The following is a 24,515-nucleotide window of genomic DNA, read 5'->3' as shown; positions in this document are numbered from 1 at the left end:
CTGGATAAGTGAATGAATGAATAAAGAGTGTCAGAGAGATACACAAATTGTAGAGGCTAGGTGTTCACAGCTTTCTTGCTTAAAGCCTCTATTTTTAGTTCAGACATTTTAACAGAACACGTCTTTGCATTTTGACTTTTGGGGCTTCTGTAGATTTTGGTCACCACTGGAAAGCTCACACACTGATGCATGGAAAAGCATGTTCAAAACCAAAGGCAAGGAGAAACCTGTTTGCATACTAGCTTCTTTCCACCTTTTCTAGTGGTGGCCGTCACTCTAGCCCAAACTGGAATGGACCAAGCTCTCCTTAAAGCCACCTCCCAAGTTATCATTATGTTATCCCTCATTTGAAACTACTTTATATTTATGATACGTTTGATATAACTCATTTTTAACTGCTTGTTAATACCTTAGCTTAGCAGCTATAATATGGTTCATGAGATTTGTTTGGAGCACTGTTATTGTTGATTATAAAAGCAGTATAGCAGAATTATAAGAGCTTTTAGAACAAAAATTACTGAAATTCCACTACCTAGCAAGGCAACTATTTTTCTTTTTGTATAACCCCGTCAAGAGTTTGTCCATGCATATGGACGTACTTATTTTCCTAATTACTATCATGGGAGCATGCAGCATTTTTTCCTGATTTTTCCAGTTAATATGATTACAAGAACATTGTTTCCCCGTTTTTCAGTATAGACTTTATAATTATCTTTTTAACGACTGCATAATCCTCTATTGAGTTGATATACCAAAATGTACTTATACAATCCCCCAGTGTTTCACATTTAAGATGTTTCTGATTTTCCAGTAGTCTATAGTGCCACACTGAAGGTTGTTATGTGTATTGTTATGCAATCTTTTGTGTTTGTCAGATTATTTTCTTAGGATACTTTCCCTTGAATAAGATTGTTGGGTCAGAGTAGGAGTGCATTTGTGGTTCTTGCCAGGCTGCTTGTGCAAAAAGATTGTTCCAGTTTATGGCCCCAGCAGTTGGTATGTTTACCAATTTTAGGACAATCTCATCAGTGTAGGAATTGTGGTTAATTTTTTTGTTTGCTCATTTAGCCGAAGTAAAATGGTACTTCAGGGATGCTTTATTTTTGCATTTCATTGATTATTAAAGGAAATTAGCATTTTCCCATGTGGTTACTCTTTGTATTTCTTTGGATGTGAGTTATCTGCTAACATTTACAGGTCTTTGCCTATTTTAGTAAATTGGGATCTTCATTTTTAAAAAATCAAACCAAGTAAACTCTTCACACACAGTGGCTATTGAACTTTTTCAGTTATGTTTAATATATTTTCCGGTATTGTTTTGCCTTTTCATTTTAGATATGTATTTGTAGTACAAACATTCTTATTTTTGTAATAAAATCTGTAAATGTTTTTTTCTGTTGCTTTGAAACTTAAGCTATCCTCCTTCTGGAGAGCTAATAAATATTTAATTCTACCTTCTGTTATTTTAAATTCTTTAATTCATCTGGATTGTATTTTACTATAAATTGAGATGCAAATTACATTTCTTTCTACATTGCAAATCAGTTATTTCAGTCTTAGTCTGTTCTTTTATTCTCTTTCTCAGGAATCATACACCAGATGAAAGGTGATTATGACACTGCGCTGAAACTCCACAAGACCCACCTGTGCATCGCCCAGGAGCTGAGTGATTATGCTGCCCAGGGCCGTGCCTATGGGAATATGGGCAATGCCTACAACGCCCTGGGCATGTACGACCAGGCGGTCAAATACCATCGGCAGGAGCTGCAGATCTCCATGGAAGTGAATGACCGAGCCTCACAGGCTTCCACACATGGGAACCTTGCCGTGGCCTACCAGGCCCTGGGTGCCCATGACCGGGCCCTGCAACACTATCAGAACCACTTGAACATTGCCCGGGAGCTACGAGACATCCAGAGTGAGGCCCGGGCCCTCAGCAACCTGGGCAATTTCCACTGCTCTCGGGGAGAGTATGTCCAGGCTGCCCCCTATTATGAACAGTACCTCCGGCTTGCTCCTGACCTTCAAGACATGGAAGGAGAAGGGAAGGTCTGCCACAATCTTGGCTATGCCCATTACTGCCTTGGAAATTATCAGGAGGCAGTGAAGTACTACGAACAGGATCTGGCACTGGCCAAAGACCTTCATGACAAGTTGAGCCAAGCAAAAGCCTACTGCAACTTGGGCCTAGCATTCAAGGCTCTGCTGAATTTCAGTAAAGCTGAAGAGTGTCAGAAGTACCTACTGTCCCTAGCCCAGTCTCTGAATAATTCCCAGGCTAAATTTCGAGCCCTAGGGAACCTGGGCGATATATTCATCTGTAAAAAAGATATAAATGGTGCAATAAAATTCTACGAGCAGCAGCTGGGCTTAGCTCACCAGGTAAAGGACAGAAGATTAGAAGCCAGTGCATATGCAGCCCTGGGCACTGCATACCGAATGATCCAGAAGTATGACAAGGCCCTGGGTTATCACACACAGGAACTGGAGGTGTATCAGGAGCTGAGCGACTTGCCAGGGGAGTGCAGAGCTCATGGGCACCTGGCTGCTGTCTACATGGCCCTTGGGAAATACACAATGGCATTCAAGTGTTATGAAGAGCAACTGGATCTAGGGCAAAAGCTGAAGGATCCAAGTCTGGAAGCCCAGGTCTATGGCAACATGGGCATCACAAAGATGAACATGAATGTGATGGAAGAAGCCATTGGTTACTTTGAGCAGCAATTGGCCATGCTGCAGCAGCTAAGTGGAAATGAGTCTGTGCTCGACAGGGGCCGGGCCTATGGCAACCTGGGGGATTGCTACGAAGCCCTGGGTGACTATGAGGAAGCTATCAAATACTATGAACAATATTTATCTGTGGCACAGAGTCTGAATCGCATGCAAGACCAAGCCAAGGCTTACCGGGGCCTGGGAAATGGACACAGGTAAAAATGACCAAGGACAATTGTGGTTTATAGCTCTGCAAAAAAGAGCATTTGTGCCAGTAATGGCAACTTCATGTCTGCATGGCAGTTTGTTAACTGCAAACATTTTCTTACATATCTCATCTGATTCCTCCAATAACTATTTGAATTAAGTAGTTGATGTTGTTACCCTTATGCTATGGATGAAGAAACTAAAGCCCAGAGAAGTTGAGTTAATGCCTAATATTATGCAGCTTAAAAGGGACAGCTGAGAGTTGAACCCAGGGCTCTGTGACTCCAAATGCAGTGCCTTTTGACTACATTAGAATGAGAAGGATAATAGGGATTGGGAAGGTGAATGAATCACTTTCCCTGATCTTTTCTGAATACCTCCCACATTATATGAATGTGTTTATTAATACAACATCTGCATCTAACAATTATTTAGACCCCATTGTGTTGCTTCTCAGAAAAGCCACCTGATAATAGGAGAATGCATAAATATACTATGTTGCATGCATCATCTGTGCAAGGTCCCTTGCACAGATATCTTAATAGTTATAGCAGTTTTGTATTACTCTACATCTGTTATCATCTGCTGTGGGATGTGGGATTTATTATCACCAGAATCGGAGGCTCAGGGGAACTAATTCACGTGCCCCACACAAATGGTTTGGTCATGCTCTTTCCACTCTTATCGTGTCTTCTCTTAGCAGCACAAAAAGATACACTGTTGGTCAAGGCGATACTTTCTCCTAAATGTGGGGAACCCAAGAAGGTGCCTGTGTCTGCAGAATATATGGCCCCACCAGAGAGGCAGGAGATTAGGGCTCCTGGAGTGGAGGAAGGGCAAGGGTCAAACTAAATCTTCACCCACAGAGTGCTCTGAGAAGCTCAGGGTGAAAGATTTACAGCCACTGTAAAGTGATTTCAAAAACATAGTCTAAGCAGTAGTGGAAATTGGGAGGCCTGAAGAACCAAACAGTTCACTTGCTATCATTGTGCCTATTAATATATTTTATGTTTCCTCTGGGGTGTATATCCCATTGAATCTCAAGCTCTTGGGAAGGTCACTAAGGGATGACTTTTGAATTGCTTTCCAGATTATGAAATTCCTCTGCATCTCACTCTAAGGGCACATGATAGATTTTAGCTAGAAGAGGAGTTAAGAGCTTCTATAGTAAGTGACAGTGACAAATGCTTTTCATTTTCTCAGGGGCTTTAGCATGTCTGCACCTGCACGAAATAATATCATTGCTTTTCTGTCTACATCCCCACAGGGCAATGGGGAGCTTGCAGCAAGCCCTTGTATGCTTTGAAAAGAGGCTCGTGGTTGCCCATGAGCTCGGGGAGGCCTTCAATAAAGCCCAGGCCTATGGAGAACTGGGAAGTCTGCACAGCCAATTAGGGAATTACGAACAAGCCATTTCCTGCCTTGAACGCCAGCTCAACATTGCTAGAGATATGAAAGACCGAGCCCTGGAGAGTGACGCAGCCTGTGGCCTGGGGGGCGTTTACCAGCAGATGGGGGAGTATGACACAGCCCTGCAGTACCACCAGCTTGATCTACAGATAGCAGAGGAAACCAACAACCCCACATGCCAGGGCCGAGCTTATGGGAACCTGGGCCTGACTTACGAATCCCTGGGCACCTTCGAGAGGGCTGTGGTCTATCAAGAACAGCACTTGAGCATTGCTGCACAGATGAATGACTTGGCGGCCAAGACGGTATCATATAGTAGCCTTGGAAGGACCCATCATGCCTTGCAGAACTATTCCCAAGCAGTCATGTACTTACAGGAAGGTAGGTGAAAAGGCCCATTGTGTTCTCTTGGCCTACTTGAAATCAAGTTCAGAGTCAGAACTCAAGACTCAGAGGGAAGTATGCACAGTTTGAGTGGCCACTTCTGTGTGGAATAAGGGTCTCAGAGGCCACATTGTCTGTTCAACTCCAGAATCACAGAATCCCCACCAGGTGTCCCTTGATAGTACTAAGGTGTTTCATTGTCCATAGCACCTTGCCCTGCTCTCTCAGACCCAGATTGTCTTACTCTCTCAGTGACAGCATCTACTGCTCACCAGCTGCCCAAGGAGCTGATACCCTCCTTGCTTTTCAGAACCCTCTGTGGAATGAGCAACATGTTCTCACACAGATGAATCAAGTAAGATGTAATCCTAAAAAATTGTAAGGGTTTCAATCAGAAGAAAATGTCCATCTGCTCCAAGCTCTGTTGTCCCTCTAGAGAATATCTAAACTAACCATATTAAAACTTTATAGAAGTCAGTTCTGACATGGCAGCCGAGGTCTAATCCAGAAGTGTCAGTCTGAGGGGCACTCAAGCAGTAAACCAGGCTTCCTTCCCAGCATTTGTCACCTACAGTGCTTGGGCTGGTGCCACAGTAGGGTCTTGTTCCAGGCAGGCCTAGAAACTGAAGGCTGCACAGTTTCACCTTGGATCCTTCCTTCCTCCGAAAGCAGAAGTTCCACAGCAATGCGTTTGCCCTCCACCTCTTTACATTGAGATGGGGCTTTCTGCTCTTAAAAGTCCTTCCCCTTACACAGGCGTATTGGATCCTCTCATCCTAGAAAGGAAAAAGGGCAGATAGCTCACTGGTTAAAGGAATGGTTACTGATTTCAAGCAAAAGCTCTCATTTCCACGGGGCTTTGCACATAAAGTTTGTTTAATCTGATTCGGTTCTCACGATAGTCTTGTGAGGTATATCTTTTTATTCCCATTTTTGCAGTTGAATCACCTGAGGCTCAGAGAAGTATAGTGATTCAATCCTCATCATGTGGTCAGTTAGTCAAGAGTAGGGCCCAGCCCAAGTTTTCCAACCCAGTAACCACACAAGATCCTTTCTGAAGTTGTTTCTAACTTTACAATTGCAGAGTAAGGTTGGGTATCTTATCCTCTTTTACTCCTGAGCCCCCACTGGGAAGCCAGGAGAGAGATAAGCAGGAAGCAAAGAGGAGAATGGGTGAAGAGCTGATGATTTGCTGGTCTCCTTGCAACAGACCAGGGACTGCGCTGGCCTGCAGTCTGAGAGGTTACAGAGAGTCTGGAAGCCACTTCCCAGACTTTATCTAGCTCCCCTTCTATCCACATGGAGCTCTGCCTCAATGCATTAAATGAGAATGTTGGCTTCTAATTTCCTGAAACTTGACTGTGGTAAAATTCCAACAGACAAGGAGCAATTTTCATTTGAATTTGTGAAAACTATTAAATTCAATCATATGACAACTTTTCAGCTGTGTTCTTTTGTACTTCCTGAAATACTATTTTCATGAAACAGCTGGTTTGCCAGAGACATTGCAATGCAATTCTATATTTGTGGAAAAGTCTCAAGTTCATTTTTATTGTTTCTTGTAATTTTTTAAGTCTTGCAGAGATCTAAAAACTCTAATTTGTAGCATCTCTACGGTGTCTGTCTTGTGGATGTGTCCACTAGACAGCCTGCAGCCGATGACTTTCCTCGTGGGCCAAACCAGAGTACCTCTTCTCATGAGTGCAGGACACCTGGACGGTACTTTCCAAATGCTCTGAGTTAGGTCTGCAGCCTCTGGCAAGGAAGGACTAGTTTATCTGGAAGCCACCCCATGGTTCCCTCTCCCCTGGCTTTGGAGGCTATGGAGCCTTATAGATCCGTGTCACCCTGCTTCAGTGCAATAGATTCTCACAGGTGGGGCCTGGTCTGAGTCTTTTGAACAAGCTTTCCAGGTGCTGTGGAGGGAGACACCTCTGGATAAAACCACTGGTCTCACCCAGCCCTTCCTCTTCTTGCAAATGAAGAAAGGGAGCATGGATTAATTTGGTGACTTACCTGGGACCAGTCCCTGACAAACTATAGGTTCTAGGAGAGCCGGATGGGTGTCAGGTTCCTAAGAGGCAGAAGCAGAGAGAAGCTGGGGCAGGACAGATACCATGTCTATCCAGTGGGCTTTTAACTCTTCATTGTTGAACCTCAGCTAGAGTCCTACATGCTGAGGATATAGCAGGAACAAAGCACAGTCCCTGTTCTCATAGAACATGGCTTCTAAGCAGGAATTGTCTCAATGAATTCTACTTCTGACTCATAGATCTTGACCTAGAAGGGACATCTGTATTGAAGAATTAATGTGGTTAGCTTATTGAAGATTTAAACAATCAGTATCCTTCTGGTTTTCTCCCAAGAACCATCTTCTTTCCTATGTTTTTCTATTCTGTAAGGTGTTTAAAAATGTGAATTATTTACAAATATTTTTGTTATCCAATAATATGATTTAAACTAAAATGTTGTTTCTAAGTTTTCTGAGTTATGAGCATTTTGAAATGTATATTTATGACCTTGAACCTGAGTGTCACTTTTCTTTTTCTTTTTTTTTTTTATTATACTTTAAGTTCTAGGGTACATGTGCATAACGTGCAGGTTTGTTACATACATGTATGTATACTTGTGCCATGTTGGTGTGCTGCACCCATCAACTCGTCAGCACCCATCAATTCATCATTTATATCAGGTATAACTCCCAGTGCAATCCCTCCCCCCACCCCCCCTCCCCATGATAGGCCCCGGTGTGTGATGTTCCCCTTCCCGAGTCCAAGTGATCTCATTGTTCAGTTCCCACCTATGAGTGAGAACATGCGGTGTTTGGTTTTCTGTTCTTGTGATAGTTTGCTAAGAATGATGGTTTCCAGCTGCATCCATGTCCCTACAAAGGACGCAAACTCATCCTTTTTTATGGCTGCATAGTATTCCATGGTGTATATGTGCCACATTTTCTTAATCCAGTCTGTCACAGATGGACATTTGGGTTAATTCCAAGTCTTTGCTATTGTGAATAGGGCCGCAATAAACATACGTGTGCATGTGTCTTTATAGCAGCATGATTTATAATCCTTTGGATATATACCCAGTAGTGGGATGGCTGGGTCATATGGTACATCTAGTTCTAGATCCTTGAGGAATCGCCATACTGTTTTCCATAATGGTTGAACTAGTTTACAATCCCACCAACAGTGTAAAAGTGTTCCTATTTCTCCACATCCTCTCCAACACCTGTTGTTTCCTGACTTTTTAATGATTGCCATTCTATCTGGTGTGAGATGGTATCTCATTGTGGTTTTGATTTGCATTTCTCTGATGGTGAGTGATGATGAGCATTTTTTCATGTGTCTGTTGGCTGTATGAATGTCTTCTTTTGAGAAATGTCTGTTCATATCCTTTGCCCACTTTTTGATGGGGTTGTTTGTTTTTTTCTTGTATAGTTGTTTGAGTTCTTTGTAGATTCTGGATATTAGACCTTTGTCAGATGAGTAGATTGCAAAAATGTTCTCCCATTCTGTAGGTTGCCTGTTCACTCTGATGGTAGTTTCTTTTGCTGTGCAGAAGCTCTTTAGTTTAATGAGATCCCATTTGTCAATTTTGGCTTTTGCTGCCGTTGCTTTTGGTGTTTTAGACATGAAGTCCTTGCCCATGCCTATGTCCTGAATGGTACTACCTAGATTTTCTTCTAGGATTTTTATGGTATTAGGTCTAACATGTAAGTCTCTAATCCATCTTGAATTAATCTTCTTACAAGGAGTAAGGAAGGATCCAGTTTCAGCTTTCTACTTATGGCTAGCCAATTTTCCCAGCACCATTTATTAAATAGGGAATCCTTTCCCCATTTCTTGTTTTTCTCAGGTTTGTCAAAGATCAGATGGCTGTAGATGTGTGGTATTATTTCTGAGGACTCTGTTCTGTTCCATTGGTCTATATCTCTGTTTTGGTACCAGTACCATGCTGTTTTGGTTACTGTGGCCTTGTAGTATAGTTTGAAGTCAGGTAGCGTGACGCCTCCAGCTTTGTCCTTTTGACTTAGGATTGTCTTGGCAATGTGGGCTCTTTTTTGGTTCCCTATGAACTTTAAAGCAGTTTTTCCAATTCTGTGAAGAAACTCATTGGTAGCTTGATGGGGATGGCATTGAATCTATAAATAACCTTGGGCAGTATGGCCATTTTCACGATATTGATTCTTCCTATCCATGAGCATGGTATGTTCTTCCATTTGTTTGTGTCCTCTTTTATTTCACTGAGCAGTGGTTTGTAGTTCTCCTTGAAGAGGTCCTTTACATCCCTTGTAAGTTGGCTTCCTAGGTATTTTATTCTCTTTGAAGCAATTGTGAATGGAAGTTGATTCATGATTTGGCTCTCTGTTTGTCTGTTACTGGTATATAAGAATGCTTGTGATTTTTGCACATTAATTTTGTATCCTGAGACTTTGCTGAAGTTGCTTATCAGCTTAAGGAGATTTTGGGCTGAGACAATGGGGTTTTCTAAATATACAATCATGTCATCTGCAAACAGGGACAATTTGACTTCTTCTTTTCCTAACTGGATACCCTTGATTTCTTTCTCTTGCCTGATTGCCCTAGCCAGAACTTCCAACACTATGTTGAATAGGAGCGGTGAGAGAGGGCATCCCTGTCTTGTGCCAGTTTTCAAAGGGATTTTTTCCAGTTTTTGCCCATTCAGTATGATATTGGCTGTGGGTTTGTCATAAATAGCTCTTATTATTTTGAGGTACGTTCCATCAATACCAAATTTATTGAGCGTTTTTAGCATGAAGGGCTGTTGAATTTTGTCAAAAGCCTTTTCTGCATCTATTGAGATAATCATGTGGTTCTTGTCCTTGGTTCTGTTTATGTGCTGGATTACGTTTATTGATTTGCGAATGTTGAACCAGCCTTGCATCCCAGGGATGAAGCCCGCTTGATCATGGTGGATAAGCTTTTTGATGTGCTGCTGAATCCGGTTTGCCAGTATTTTATTGAGGATTTTTGCATCGATGTTCATCAGGGATATTGGTCTAAAATTCTCTTTTTTTGTTGTGTCTCTACCAGGCTTTGGTATCAGGATGACGTTGGCCTCATCAAATGAGTTAGGGAGGATTCCCTCTTTTTCTATTGATTGGAATAGTTTCAGAAGGCATGGTACCAGCTCCTCCTTGTACCTCTGGTAGAATTCAGCTATGAATCCATCCGGTCCTGGACTTTTTTTGGTTGGTAGGCTATTAATTATTGCCTCAATTTCAGAGCCTGCTATTGGTCTATTCAGGGATTCAACTTCTTCCTGGTTTAGTCTTGGAAGAGTGTAAGTGTCCAGGAAATTATCCATTTCTTCTAGATTTTCTAGTTGATTTGCGTAGAGGTGTTTATAGTATTCTCTGATGGTAGTTTGTATTTCTGTGGGGTGGGTGGTGATATCCCCTTTATCATTTTTTATTGCTTCTATTTGATTCCTCTCTCTTTTCTTCTTTATTAATCTTGCTAGCGGTCTGTCAATTTTGTTGATCTTTTCAAAAAACCAACTCCTGGATTCATTGATTTTTTGGAGGGTTTTTTGTGTCTCTATCTCCTTCAGTTCTGCTCTGATCTTAGTTATTTCTTGCCTTCTGCTAGCTTTTGAATGTGTTTGTTCTTGCCTCTCTAGTTGTTTTAATTGTGATGTTAGAGTGTCAATTTTAGATCTTTCCTGCTTTCTCTTGTGGACATTTAGTGCTATAAATTTCCCTCTACACACTGCTTTAAATGTGTCCCAGAGATTCTGGTATGTTGTATCTTTGTTCTCATTGGTTTCAAAGAACATCTTGATTTCTGCTTTCATTTCGTTATGTATGCAGTAGTCATTCAGGAGCAGGTTGTTCAGTTTCCATGTAGTTGAGCGGTTTTGATTGAGTTTCTTAGTCCTGAGTTCTAGTTTGATTGCACTGTGGTCTGAGAGACAGTTTGTTATAATTTCTGTTCTTTTACATTTGCTAAATAGTGCATTACTTCCAATTATGTGGTCAATTTTGGAGTAAGTGTGATGTGGTGCTGAGAAGAATGTATATTCTGTTGATTTGGGGTGGAGAGTTCTATAGATGTCTATTAGGTCCACTTGGTGCAGAGATGAGTTCAATTCCTGGATATCCTTGTTAACTTTCTGTCTCGTTGATCTGTCTAATGTTGACAGTGGAGAGTTGAAGTCTCCCATTATTATTGTATGGGAGTGTAAGTCTCTTTGTAAGTCTCTAAGGACTTGCTTTATGAATCTGGGTGCTCCTGTATTGGGTGCATATATATTTAGGATAGTCAGCTCTTCCTGTTGAATTGATCCCTTTACCATTATGTAATGGCCTTCTTTGTCTCTTTTGATCTTTGATGGTTTAAAGTCTGTTTTATCAGAGACTAGGATTGCAACCCCTGCTTTTTTTTGTTCTCCATTTGCTTGGTAGATCTTCCTCCATCCCTTTATTTTGAGCCTATGTATGTCTCTGCATGTGAGATGGGTCTCCTGAATACAGCAGACTGATGGGTCTTAACTCTTGATCCAGTTTGCCAGTCTGTGTCTTTTAATTGGAGCATTTATTCCATTTACATTTAAGGTTAATATTGTTATGTGTGAACTTGATCCTGCCATTATGATATTCACTGGTTATTTTGCTCGTTAGTTGATGCAGTTTCTTCCTAGCCTTGATGGTCTTTACATTTTGACATGTTTTTGCAATGGCTGATACCAGTTGTTCCTTTCCATGTTTAGGTAAGGCAGGCCTGGTAGTGACAAAATCTCTAAGCATTTGCTTATCTGTAAAGGATTTTATTTCTCCTTCACTTATGAAACTTAGTTTGGCTGGATATGAAATTCTGGGTTTAAAATTCTTTTCTTCAAGAATGTTGAATATTGGCCCCCACTCTCTTCTGGCTTGTAGAGTTTCTGCCAGAGATCTGCTGTTAGTCTGATGGGCTTCCCTTTGTGGGTAACCCGACCTTTCTCTCTGGCTGCCCTTAAGATTCTTTCCTTCATTTCAACTTTGGTGAATCTGGCAATTATGTGTCTTGGAGTTGCTCTTCTGGAGGAGTATCTTTGTGGCGTTCTCTGTATTTCCTGAATTTGAATGTTGGCCTGCCCTACTAGGTTGGAGAAGTTCTCCTGGATGATATCCTGAAGAGTGTTTTCCAACTTGGTTCCATTTTCCCCCTCACTTTCAGGCACCCCAATCAGACGTAGATTTGGTCTTTTTACATAATCCCATACTTCTTGCAGGCTTTGTTCATTTCTTTTTCTTCTTTTTTCTTTTGGTTTCTCTTCTCGCTTCATTTCATTCATTTGATCCTCAATCGCTGATACTCTTTCTTCCAGTTGATCGAGTCGGTTACTGAAGCTTGTGCATCTGTCACGTATTTCTTGTGTAATGGTTTTCATCTCTGTCATTTCGTTTATGACCTTCTCTGCATTAATTAGTCTAGCTATCAATTCTTCCACTCTTTTTTCAAGATTTTTAGTTTCTTTGCGCTGGGTACGTAATTCCTCCTTTAGCCCTGAGAAGTTTGATGGACTGAAGCCTTCTTCTCTCATCTCGTCAAAGTCATTCTCTGACCAGCTTTGATCCGTTGCTGGCAATGGGCTATGCTCCTTTACAGGGGGAGATGTGCTCTTATTTTTTGAATTTCCAGCTTTTCTGCCCGGCTTTTTCCCCATCTTTGTGGTTTTATCTGCCTCTGGTCTTTGATGATGGTGACGTACTGATGGGGTTTTGGTATAGGTGTCCTTCCTGTTTGATAGTTTTCCTCCTAATAGTCAGGACCCTCAGCTGTAGATCTGTTGGAGATTGCTTGAGGTCCACTCCAGACCCTGTTTGCCTGGGTATCCGCAGCAGAGGTTGTAGAAGATAGAATATTGCTGAACAGCAAGTGTACCTGTCTGATTCTTGCTTTGGAAGCTTCCTCTCAGGGGTGTACTCCACCCTGTAAGGTGTGGGGTGTCAGACTGCCCTAGTGGGGGATGTCTCCCAGTTAGGCTACTCAGGGGTCAGGGACCCACTTGAGCAGGCAGTCTGTCCCTTCTCAGATCTCAACCTCCGTGTTGGGAGATCCACTGCTCTCTTCAAAGCTGTCAGGCAGAATCGTTTGCATCTGCAGAGGTTCCTGCTGCTTTTGTCGTTGTTGTTGTTAGCTTTGCCCTGTCCCCAGAGGTGGAGTCTACAGAGACAGGCAGGTTTCCTTGAGCTGCTGTGAGCTCCACCCAGTTCGAGCTTCCCAGCGGCTTTGTTTACCTACTTAAGCCTCAGCAATGGCGGTCGCCCCTCCCCCAGCCTCGCTGCTGTCTTGCGGTTAGATCGCAGACTGCTGTGTTAGCAATGAGGGAGGCTCCGTGGGCGTGGGACCCTCCCGGCCAGGTGTGGGATATATTCTCCTGGTGTGCCTCTTTGCTTAAAGCACAGTATTGGGTTGGGAGTCACCTGATTTTCCAGGTTTGTGTGTCTCAGTTCCCCTGGCTAGGAAAAGGGATTCCCTTCCCCCTTGTGCTTCCCAGGTGAGGCGATGCCTCGCCCTGCTTCAGCTCTCGCTGGTCGGGCTGCAGCAGCTGACCAGCACCAATTGTCCGGCACTCCCTAGAGAGATGACCCCAGTACCTCAGTTGAAAATGCAGAAATCACCGGTCTTCTGTGTCTCTTGCGCTGGGAGTTGGAGACTGGAGCTGTTCCTATTTGGCCATCTTGCTCCACCCCTCCGAGTGTCACTTTTCTTACCCTTTCAACAGACTCAATTCCTTTTCAAAAGTCTGAAATTGCACAGGCCCAGCATGATCAGAGGCAGGTTTCCATCTACCCTGAATTAGATTAGAAGAAGGAAGTCCTTCCTTTGTATGTGCAGTTGTACGGTGGGAGCCTTCATGCTGTCTCTGCACAAGCTAGCTTCTATGTACAGTGAGCAGGATAATGAGGGCAAAGTGATGCTGAGAACTGCCTAGTGTCCAATACAATAAATGGTTGCCTTCAGATTTGACTCTCACAAAGCTCTGGAGGTTGCTGGTGTCCTGAAACCCCGAAGCTTGCTGTGGGTAAATGACCCAAACTGCAGGTGCCTACCTGAAGGCTATTAAAATGAGGATGGTCTCATTTAAGGTTTTCGCCTTATAATAGCACTGGTTTTGCAACCCTGCTGAGGCACATCAAAGTCTTAAACTGAAAGAGAAAACAGATTAGACATGAAATGTGTCAGTAACATCAGTAACAGAAGGCAGGGTCAGGCTGTGTTCATATTCTGCTTTCAGGAGAACATCGTATGTGTCTTCTATTAATGCTCATTGGATGCTGTGCACGTGAGAAAGGAAAAATACTCTTTTGCCTTCTATATTTAACTATCAGGAAGAGCTTTGCCAGCCAAAGAATCAGGTTAGATAAGTTTATCAGCCAGGAGTTTTCCTTTGCAAAGCTGTGGATTTCAAATTTAGGAGGGTAACCAGATTAAGTTTCACTTGTTTTAGTGTTTCTGCCTGCCCAGCAAACCTGTCTTCTGCTCTTGCCAAGGCATCCTGGAAATCCTGGAAGTGTTGCTACCAACACAGAATTTGAAGAGAATGCTTATTCTACCTTGGCTGATTCAGCTCTTGTCCTCATTTTATCTAGCTGTGTTGTTAGTATTCTTTTTTTTTTTTTAAGAGATAGGTCTCACTAAGTTGCCCAGGCTAGATTCTTACTCCTGGGCTTAAGCAGTCCTCCTGCCTCAGTCTCCTGAGTAGCTCTTGTTAACATTCTTTTATAGACATCTGAAGCAAAATTAGGTGGGAGCAGTGGCTATCCCAGCACTTTAGGAGGCCAGGGTGGGTGACTCACTTGAGGTAGGTGGATCAGGAGCTGGATACCAGCCTGGGCAACATGGTGAAACCCCATCCTTACCAAAAAATACAAAAGCCAGCTGGGTTGTGGTGGCCTGTGCCTGTAGTCCCAGGTACTCTGGAGGCTGACTGAGGTGGATCACCTGAGCCTGGGGAGGTCAAGGCTGCAGTGAGCTGCCATTGCACTCCAGTCTGGGGAAGAGAGTGAGACCCTGTCTCAAAACAAAAACACAAAAGTAAAATGACCCTCCAGGACTCCTTAGGATAGTGGAATTATCCGTCTTCTATGTTTCCTCAAATTTCTCTATCTGGTTTCAGGTTTAAGGTTAGCTGAGCAACTGGGCCGAAGAGAAGATGAGGCAAAAATTCGCCATGGCCTTGGCCTCTCCCTTTGGGCTAGTGGAAACTTGGAGGAGGCCCAACACCAGGTAAGCAGAACCCCTGACTGAAGTGGATTTTTTGTTTCCAGAAGCATGGGAGACCTTAGGATTACTATCCTAGTAGTGATGGCATTTACAAGAGGCACTGACTTCTACCCTTGGGCTAAGGTGTATGATTTCCAGCCTGTGCTAGCCCAGAAGTATTTGAACAATCAGTAAAGATTTTTGCTCACTCATGTGATAGATTTCTCAATAATTTCTTAAGAATTCTTGTATTAAGTGCTATTGTTCCCCATTAAACATTAATATGAAATTCATTTCATGACAGAAGGAAAACAAGAATTCATAATTAAATTTCGTGTTTCTAGATATATTAATAGATATAACTTCTCTCTCTCCCTCTTTTACAATAAGGCCATATTTCTGCATATATGCAAGTAGTTGAAGGAAAGCCCCTTGTCATGCTGGCCCTGGAGAGTAGAAAGATCCCTCGAGTTATGGGCCTCCTCTGTTAGGTTGGAGGAGTAGTGAGATGGCTGCATCTAAGATCACACGTTCATCCAGATAGCGAGCATGTGAGTGGTGACTGCAGAGGACATTGTGCTAGGCAGAGAGGAACAAGGATAAGGACATCAACACTCCTATCCAGAGGTGCTCACTAGAGTTGAAGAGATGTGACTGAATTTGCACCATAGCATTCTAGAATGTTAGGGTGTTTTACTGTACTTTTAAAATGATTAAAGGCAATGTAAAGGATTAATTCTCTAATTTCCTGGTTATAAAAAGTAAAACCTCTGTTGATCTTGTGATGTGCAATTTTCAAAGTACTTATTATAGCTCAATGAATTTGATCCTTAAAATAACCCTGTGAGGTAGAAACTATCCTCTTTATAGAGAGGAAGAAATTGAGTCTCTGAGTCTTGCCAAAAGTCACACAGCCAATTAGTGGCAGAGTTAGGAACATATTCTCTTACTGCTCTCTGGGTCTATGTCTCTTAGTCTTAGAATTCTGTACTTGATCTTAGCCAAAAGGCTGAGAAGCAAGTAGTCTTAGAATTCTGCTTTTTAAGTTTGGATAAATTTAAAATTTGATACTGAGTTTCCAGCATGTAAATATCAGAGTCATCTTAGACAGTGTGGCATGAGGAGGAAAAAAAAAAAAAGAAAATATCAGAGTCAGAAAAGTCTGTGGCCTCACTGATGGAGAAGCCTGTTAGAGCATCAGGACAGTGACTCCATTCGGAATAGCAATTATCTGGTCCTCAGAGTGTCTATGTGAGTGGGCATGGCTCCTTGAAGAGCTTGCCCAGTGATGATCTGACCCTGGGGCACTGAACCATCTGCAAAGAGCTATCATCCTTCAGAGAGTGTGGCGCTCTCTTCCCCTCAGGCTTGTCCATTTCCAGCATGCCTCCACCATACCTGTTCTCACTCCCATCCTTCCTCACCATGAGGCATGAGGGTGGTGAATTGTGATTGCCTGATGACAAGAGGAGAGGCTTTTTGTTTTAATAGAAATCAGCACTTGGTGGATTAATATCTGTTTTAATATCTTTAAGACCGAAGTCTATAATTCCTGTCTTTTAGATCCCCTTATTTGTCAAAAATTGATTATATAAACTGTAATTTACTGGGTATGATCTGATGCCTTTTCAGGTCCACAAGGACCTACCTGGTGTCAGGTTCTAACTGAGGTCCAAGGGGAGTCAGTGGGCGAGTGGCAGGTAGCTGGAAAAACACTCAAGGAAGTGTAGACAGTTTCACCATGGCTTTACTTTCTCTGGGCACGAGCGAGCCCAGACGCGAGCCATGTATACGGTGTTAGCAGGGTAATTATGCCTTTTAAAGACAATGATGGCTCTGATCACATAGGTGGTCACCTAATGCGCCTCACGTGGCGTGGTTACATAACTAGCAGAGTTGTGCGCCTGTGCTGCAAACTCACTGAGTCATGCTGGACTGGATGTCTGCCTCGGCCTGTTCTTGACCACAGCACATCCATTTTCCTTACAACTGGACGTAAGACTCTTCCTTTCAAATCTTTAAAAAATATTTAGGGTGTGCACAAAGATATGAGCAGAAGTTGTCTCTAGTCTGTAAACAGCTGGACATTGGTTTCTGGGGAATGGATGATGTTCTTTCTCCTTCCTTGCAGCTTTATAGGGCATCAGCCTTGTTTGAAACGATCCGACACGAGGCACAGCTGAGCACGGACTACAAACTCTCCCTCTTTGACCTGCAGACATCATCCTACCAGGCCTTGCAGCGGGTGCTCGTCACCTTAGGTGAGAACAGCAGGGGTTACTCCTTGCTTATGTGTGCACTAGCGTGCACGGGTGCACATCTGTGTGTCCAAGTTGTTTAGTGACAGCTGTGAAGAAGCATGATTTGTTGTGACAACAGATTGTGAAGCCACAACTGCAACCAGTCATTGAACATTCATTCATTTATTCAACAAAGATTAGCAGAGCTCCTACCATGTGCCGAGTGCCTGCCCTGGGGATTACAGTCAAGAAGGCCTGGTTCCTGACCCCAAGAAGCTCTTAGCCTGTGGAGAGACATAAGTCAGTGAGTCCAGTACAGTGCTGATTGGCACTAGGATAAACTCAGATGCTGTGGAAACGAAGTCTCTTTAAAAAAAAAAAAAAAAGACAAAAAGTTTAAATAGAGATGAGGTCTCACTATGTTGCCCAGCCTGGTCTCAAACTCCTAGGCTCAGGCAGTCCTCCTGCCTTGGCCTCCCAAAGTCCTGAGATCACAGGTGTGAACCATCACACCCAGCCTAAAACAAAGTCTCTTGTCTGGTGGGTCCAGGAGCCAGAGAAAGTGTCCTTGAGACAGGGATGCTTGAACCAGGTGTGCCCTCCCCAAGTTCCCTCTTAACACTAGCGTGTGGTTCAAGCATCTGACTAAGAGGAAGTACCTGAGAAGACACCTGGCCTCTTCTCTGTTTCCTCATCCACACATCTTTCAAGGTTGCTGTCTAATAAATGTTTTTGCCACCTGGGTCTGCCTCCTACGCTGTGGCATAGTCAGTGATGATTCTCCCAAGCCTATGTGCCCCATCACACTAGGGCAGCATGCATCTTCTTTCACCCGGGCCTTAACTAGTCAGCCAGTCCCTTCCAGCTCCCCTGTCATCTGCCTCTTCCCAGGAGATATTTATTGGAACTAACAAAGGCTTTGAATTTGGATGTTGAGACCTTTTCGATAACCTGTCTTTTGCTGTATATATAGGAAGGACTCAAATTTCCTCTTGAAAAATGTATCTATTAAATGCGTTCATTGCCTGCGATTACAGTTTATTATCTATTATAATCACAGTGTTAAGTCTGTCTAGCACTTAGGGGCCGATTTTCCAATGTGCACAGAAATTGTCCCTGCTGTTCCAGTTAATAACTTAATAGAGTAAAAGGAGACATTTACATACACACATATAAATCTCCACTTGCTTCTGATACCCAAACTGCAGGAAGCAAGGCATCCTCAAAGTGCTGTCACAGCTGCAGCATCTGGTCTGCTTCTGTCTGCTTTCTTTGGACTCTGGTTATAGTAACTCTTCCATATTTACGTTTATTACAAAAGTAAATCCTCTGCTTTGTATTCCTTCAGCACTTATAAACAATTCCTTTACATTTTTTGTGCTTTCATATTGGTGCATTAGCTTTTAAACTAGATTATAGACCAGTTTCTTAAGGAAAGTGGGATTCAAAATTCGATTAAAAGACAGGAAAAGCTTGAGATAGAGAAGCAATTTTAAAGATATAGAGACCTGAGAGGTTTAAACTCTTTGCCCCTAGGGATAAGGGAAAAAGTGTGTTGGAGCCCAAAATGGAATGAGATATCAGCTCCAACAACACTACTACTACCTGTTATACATGTGGTGATGTAAGTAGGCCTACCAGGCATCTTTTCATGTAGTGCTTCATTTAATCTTCAAACTAGCCCTTTGCGATAGGCAGGACAACTGTTAGCATCCCTCTTCTTGAGACAAGGCCAGTGAAAGGGAAGAGGGCACGCCCGGGAGAAGGACTGGCATGAGTAAATGGACAGAGGTATAATTTGGGGAGAAATGGATAAGGCTGGACAATGTTATGCATAGAGGGCCTGCATGGAGGGAGGAGAGAGAGTCAGAAGACACACAAGACACTTTGTGAGGCTGAGGCGGGTAGATCACTTGAGGCCAGCAGTTTGAGACCAGTCTGGCCAACATGGTGAAACCCCGTCTCTACTAAAAATACAAAAATTAGCCAGGCATGGTGGCACATGCCTGTAATCCCAGCTACTTGGGAGGCTGAGGCAGGAGAATCGCTTGAACCCAGGGGGTCAGAGGTTGCAGTAAACTAAGATTGCGTCACTGTACTCCAGCCTGGGAGACAGAGTGACACCCTGTCTAAAAAAAAAAAAAAAAAAAAAAAAAAGACACATAGAGAGCCAAGTGACACCAATAAACCTGGTGTCAAAAGCCAGGCAGGAGGTTTAAAAAAAAAAAAAAAAAAAAAAAAAGCCAGGTTAGGGAGCAACTCAGGAGGTGGAGCAGAGATGGGGCAGGGCTAAGGACTAGTGCACTGAATTAGATCAGCTCTCTTGTGGCGCTGGCTGCAAGACAGGCGAAGGCCTGATGGCTTAGGGTAGTGTGGAATCAGTCATGCAGGACACTGCACCCACCATCTGAGGCAGGGAATTGAATTCGAAGCAGTATGACTGAGATTCTGTCACATATTGGAGAGCAGAGGCAGTGAGGTTTCTGCCCAGGATTTGATGGCCGTCCCTGATAGGCCTCTCTAAGTAAGCACATTCACTATGGACTCCTCAGCGTATCTCTTTGTCTCCTAGGCCATCATGATGAAGCTCTGGCCGTGGCAGAAAGGGGACGGACAAGGGCATTTGCTGATCTTCTGGTGGAACGACAAACAGGACAACAGGACTCTGACCCCTACTCCCCAGTCACTATTGATCAGATCTTAGAGATGGTTAATGGCCAGAGGGGACTAGTGCTTTACTATTCCCTGGCTGCAGGCTATCTGTATAGCTGGCTGCTTGCTCCTGGGGCAGGTAAGATCTCTTTCTGTGGGAACAGGGCAATTAGAAGACTAGACCTGTAAAAGTCTAATGAATAGAGGTGGAAGAGGTGCATCATCATAGATCATGCTAAGGAACTGATGTCAGATTTTAGCAAAACCTCAGCGGCAGTGGATATGCTGTGGTGGGGCATTCAATTAATAAGACAGCCCAGCTTTCTCATTCCCCCAAGAAATCGCTGCTCATCACTGTTGAATGTAGAAGCATTTATCAAGGAAGACTAAGAGCAGAAGAGTTAATTTCACTAGCAGCCCTGTGTGTAGGCAGCTGTTGTTCATTAGCTAATAAAGCGATGACTGCAAGACCTAATGAATTCTTTCTAGATATGGTTTAATAATTGTGACCCTTTGTCATGGCAAAGTTAAAGAGACTAAAATGATAATGGCAACTCTATCACATGTTATAAATAAGTCCTATGCTTGAAATTTCTGAGTTTAACAGAACCCATTTTTAACCGGTTCTGCTGTAAATCTATTTCAGAAGTAAAAATCTCTTTTGATTAAATCAGCATTAAATGTTCAGGCTGTAACACTTTCACTAAATACAGAAACACTAATTAGCTGTTAGGGCCATATTTTTTGCATAATAAAATGCTGATGGCTTTACCAAGTTGGAGACACACCAGATCCAATTAGAGTTTATTGACTGGGGAAGTGGATCTTATAATTGGTAATCTTAAAGAATGGGCTTCTTGAATATCTGTAAGCCAGTTTCAAAAATTTTAACTGCCAGCGAGAATTGACAAGATTTTCTTGATTATGTTTCTATCCCTTTGATTTAAAAAAAAAAAAAAAAAAGTGATGGCTGGATGACAGCTCCCAGGTGCTTTTAGGCTCTGAGCATTTGTGCCTCTACATTCTATACCTCGGCATTGTTTTTAATATTTTTTTCCCTTTAGTTCCATGTTCTTTATGGGCTTTCCACAAAGAATGCTCTTACAGCTGACCTTTTTAATGCTAAAGGTTTTAAATTGTGATTTTTACAGTGACTTGGTTAGTAAACATTGGCCACAGTGGAATCTTTGTGGATCCCAGCTCCCAGAGTGGCACTGATACTCGTGAGGACACAGTTGATGACTGGGAGGTATCAAACTCCTTCTCTCTGTGGTTGTTACATCTTGGGGACATGATTTGACAGGTGGTATATCTGAATTCCTGTAATAATGAACCATGTATAATGAGGCTCCTATTGTTTCTTTTTCCGTTCCTTTTTGCTCTTAATGAGGCTCTGAAGCTTTCACTGGGGGCGCTAATCCAATCAGAGAGGACCAGCGTTTTCCAGAGCTGACACACTTCATTACCATTTGAGAATATATCCTATTTATTGCCAGAAAACCACTGTGGACTGCCTCAATTTCATGCAGCCATCATTTTTTGCTCGTTTAATTCATTAATAACCACTGACCAGTTAGTCTTATTTAAAAATGATTTAAAATGTTTTTATCTGGCCTTTATACTACATGTTTATTATAATTTGCTTTTGTGAAATGAAAGCACTATTGGAACACAATTTCCACTTGGTCAATTATATTTTTCTTTGGGATTTCAGTTTGTATAAGGAATATGTCTTGGCGTACTCATGCACTATTCCTGAAAGGAGACTTTCCCTAGTTGGTGCTTCTAAGAAGCATCTGTTTTGAAACACATATGAAGTCATCATAATTCCAGGAGCTTCTGAGACTGTATCTAGAATTCCTTGGTTTCAAGCACCATAGCTAATGGTAAAAGCTGTGAAAAGGATACTGACCAAAATAGAGAAAGCCCTCTTGAGACCTTGGATTTCAGGATTTTTTTCACAGAGTTTGCAGGATGGCATGCTTGTCAAAGAAGTCACATACCATTGGCAGTCCTATCCCCTGCCTTCAACTTCTCCTTTCCCTGACCCTAATTGTGTATAATGTCAGCTGTGCCTGTTTTGCTTCAGGAATTCTGAAGTTTAATGAACACTACCTGGGTGAGAACACAGTGGAAAACTCAAGTGACTTCCAGGCCAGCAGCAGTGCAACCCTTCCAACAGCAACTGGCTCAGCCCTGGAGCAGCACATTGCCAGTGTCCGGGAGGCCCTGGGGGTGGAGTCTCACTACTCAAGGTAGGTAGTAAAACATCCCCAAGCCCATTTTCAGATAAATCTCAGGGTATTATTTTTTGTAAACATTCTATTTGAACTAACAGAAGAAATCTTTTGGAATTCATGTGGTTGTGCTCAGTCTGTTCACAGCTGCTGCAGCAGAAACAAATATATGTCTCTGGAGTGTAAGCCCCTTAGTGGTCTGTCTTTATTCTTTTTGGTGATTTTCCATCAGATGGGGAAGGGCCTCATCAGACATGCCCATTCTCTAAGCAGGATTTGTAAACTGTTTAAACATAAACGTGGCTTTGAATTTAACATACCGGCCAATTAGAACTGAGATTATTTTTTGTTATAAACAAATTATAATGAGTTTGTTTGTACTATAGCTGAACACCTATTTGAGAGAGTAATTTAGTACCAGTGACAGAATAAGTGCACAGATCTGTGAGCTGAGGGGTGAGGTGAAAGGAGCTGAACTCTCAAATGTGAAGAATAGGTAAGGGAACTGCTTTTTGCTAAGGTTGTAAAAGGTATAAGCTTATGGAAACATTTTATCATAATGATTGACTATTTTTTTTTTTTTTTTTTTTTTTTTTTTTTTGAGGCGGAGTCTCGCTCTGTCGCCCGGACTGGAGTGCAGTGGCCAGATCTCAGCTCACTGCAAGCTCCGCCTCCCGGGTTCACGCCATTCTCCTGCCTCAGCCTCCCGAGTAGCTGGGACTACAGGCGCCCGCCACTTCGCCCGGCTAGTTTTTGTATTTTTAGTAGAGATGGGGTTTCACCGTGTTAGCCAGTATGGTCTCGATCTCCTGACCTCGTGATCCGCCCGTCTCGGCCTCCCAAAGTGCTGGGATTACAGGCTTGAGCCACCGCGCCCAGCCAATGATTGACTATTTTACATATGAAAAAATAATTTCCAAAAGCACCCTGCTTCTAGGGGAAATCAAAGGAACAGGGTACCTTAGAGCTGGGTTGTAACCAGATTTCCCAGGCATCTCCGTTCTCCATCCAGTGATTACCAAGAATCCAGAAGATCTGTGTGTCAGAGAATCTGCTGTGTTAGCTTGTATCAGGTCCCAAGAATCTCTGCTCATCTCCTGAATGATTTCATTTGTAATCATGAAAATCCGTAGGTAATTCTGTGATTTATTTATAGATGCTTCACCCAGATTTCCAAGTATGTGGTGGTTGCTGCCAGCAGCTGGACTGATCTTTGGGATGCTTATTAAGTTGGTGAAGAAAGAGTTAGGTGAAAAATAATTATTGAATAATGTAATGTCAATATTGGAAGGGGCTGTAGTAGTCATCTAGTCCAACCCCTTTATTTAACAGAAGTTAACACTGAAATAGGACTTGCTGACAGCCAAGTTAGTGTCAGAGCCAGGATCAAAACAGTCTAGATCTCACCCAGACTTCCAGGCCAGTGCTTGTTCTGTTTCTGATTTTCAAAATTAATATCATATTTTGAGAAAATAGCCAAATATAAGAATTTCATTTCTAGCTTCTGTTTTTATGAAGTAGGAACAGGCTTTAGCCACATGCACACGTGCTTCTCTTATTTATCCTATGACTGTTGTGCATCCTGAAGTATCCTCATCCTTAACAACCCAGGCAACAGTTTGGCAATTACAGGGGTTGACAGGGTGGTAACTCCCAAGAACTTGGAAGTAAGACTGCCCTCTGAGATTGAAATTATAAATGACCATAATAAACTAGGTTAGACATTAGACCAGAGGTATACAAAGCTGCTTCAGCAGACAGAAATTCAGGCCAGTGTGATTAGACTATAACCTGACCAAAGGTATTACATGTCCCAAGTGAGAGTTAGAGGGGCATGATTGGCCAGCAATAGAAACCCAAAAGTAGGAGAGCCAGCAGGGCAGACTTTGGCAGTGTTCATTTCTAACACTATCAAAAGTAGAGAAAATCTTGGTTTAGGGACACAAAGTCCCGTCGACATGCAGTTGCCATGTTCTCTTAGTCCCCCCACTGTCCCTCCTTCCACAGGTATTTTGAGTGCTCACTCTGTATAAGGTACTATGCTAGAGATCAAGGATCCTGATGAAAAGCAGGCATAGCCCCTACTATCCCAAAACTGAGGGGCAAGCTCTGAAGTGTGGCCTTCTAAGTTTGAAAACCTGATTGATGTTGCTAACATGCCCAAAGAGAGTTTGCCTCTTGGGAGTGAACTTTCATTAACCAAGCTCAAAGAAAGTTGTACAAACTAGAATGCCAGGTATTATGTACATTCTCTATCTGCAAGTATATTTACATGAGAAACCAAATGATAGTTAGAAAGGTTGACAAGAAGCATGGGACCTGAACAAGGGAAGGCAGGAGAACCATCTGAGAGATCTTCTCCACCAAGGGCTGCTGAAGACCTTTGTGCATACTGCCTGGGGTAACCTTTGGCAGTTTAATTATCCTCATCCTCTGAGCTCAGTTCAAATATTCCC

The 24,515-nt window shown here is 42.7% G+C and overlaps 1 protein-coding gene across 3 annotated transcripts in view; it reads left to right on the top strand.

Moving 5' to 3' along the window:
- TTC28 (tetratricopeptide repeat domain 28) overlaps positions 1-24,515 on the top strand; it is a 740,148-nt gene that overhangs the window by 616,392 nt on the left and 99,241 nt on the right. For all 3 annotated transcript variants that reach the window (XM_033233090.1, XM_033233089.1, XM_033233091.1), the window contains 6 exons: positions 1,586-2,927; positions 4,187-4,710; positions 14,845-14,954; positions 17,062-17,191; positions 19,743-19,961; positions 21,912-22,077. In XM_033233090.1, coding sequence (XP_033088981.1) covers positions 1,586-2,927; positions 4,187-4,710; positions 14,845-14,954; positions 17,062-17,191; positions 19,743-19,961; positions 21,912-22,077 — 2,491 coding nt within the window. The remainder of the gene's footprint in view (positions 1-1,585; positions 2,928-4,186; positions 4,711-14,844; positions 14,955-17,061; positions 17,192-19,742; positions 19,962-21,911; positions 22,078-24,515) is intronic.

This window comes from Trachypithecus francoisi, unplaced genomic scaffold (genome assembly GCF_009764315.1).
Source record: "Trachypithecus francoisi isolate TF-2019V2 unplaced genomic scaffold, Tfra_2.0 Lachesis_group14, whole genome shotgun sequence".
In the NCBI taxonomy this organism is placed as follows: domain Eukaryota; kingdom Metazoa; phylum Chordata; class Mammalia; order Primates; family Cercopithecidae; genus Trachypithecus; species Trachypithecus francoisi.
Note: the sequence above shows the minus strand (reverse complement) of the source record. Positions and strands in the feature narration are given on the sequence as shown.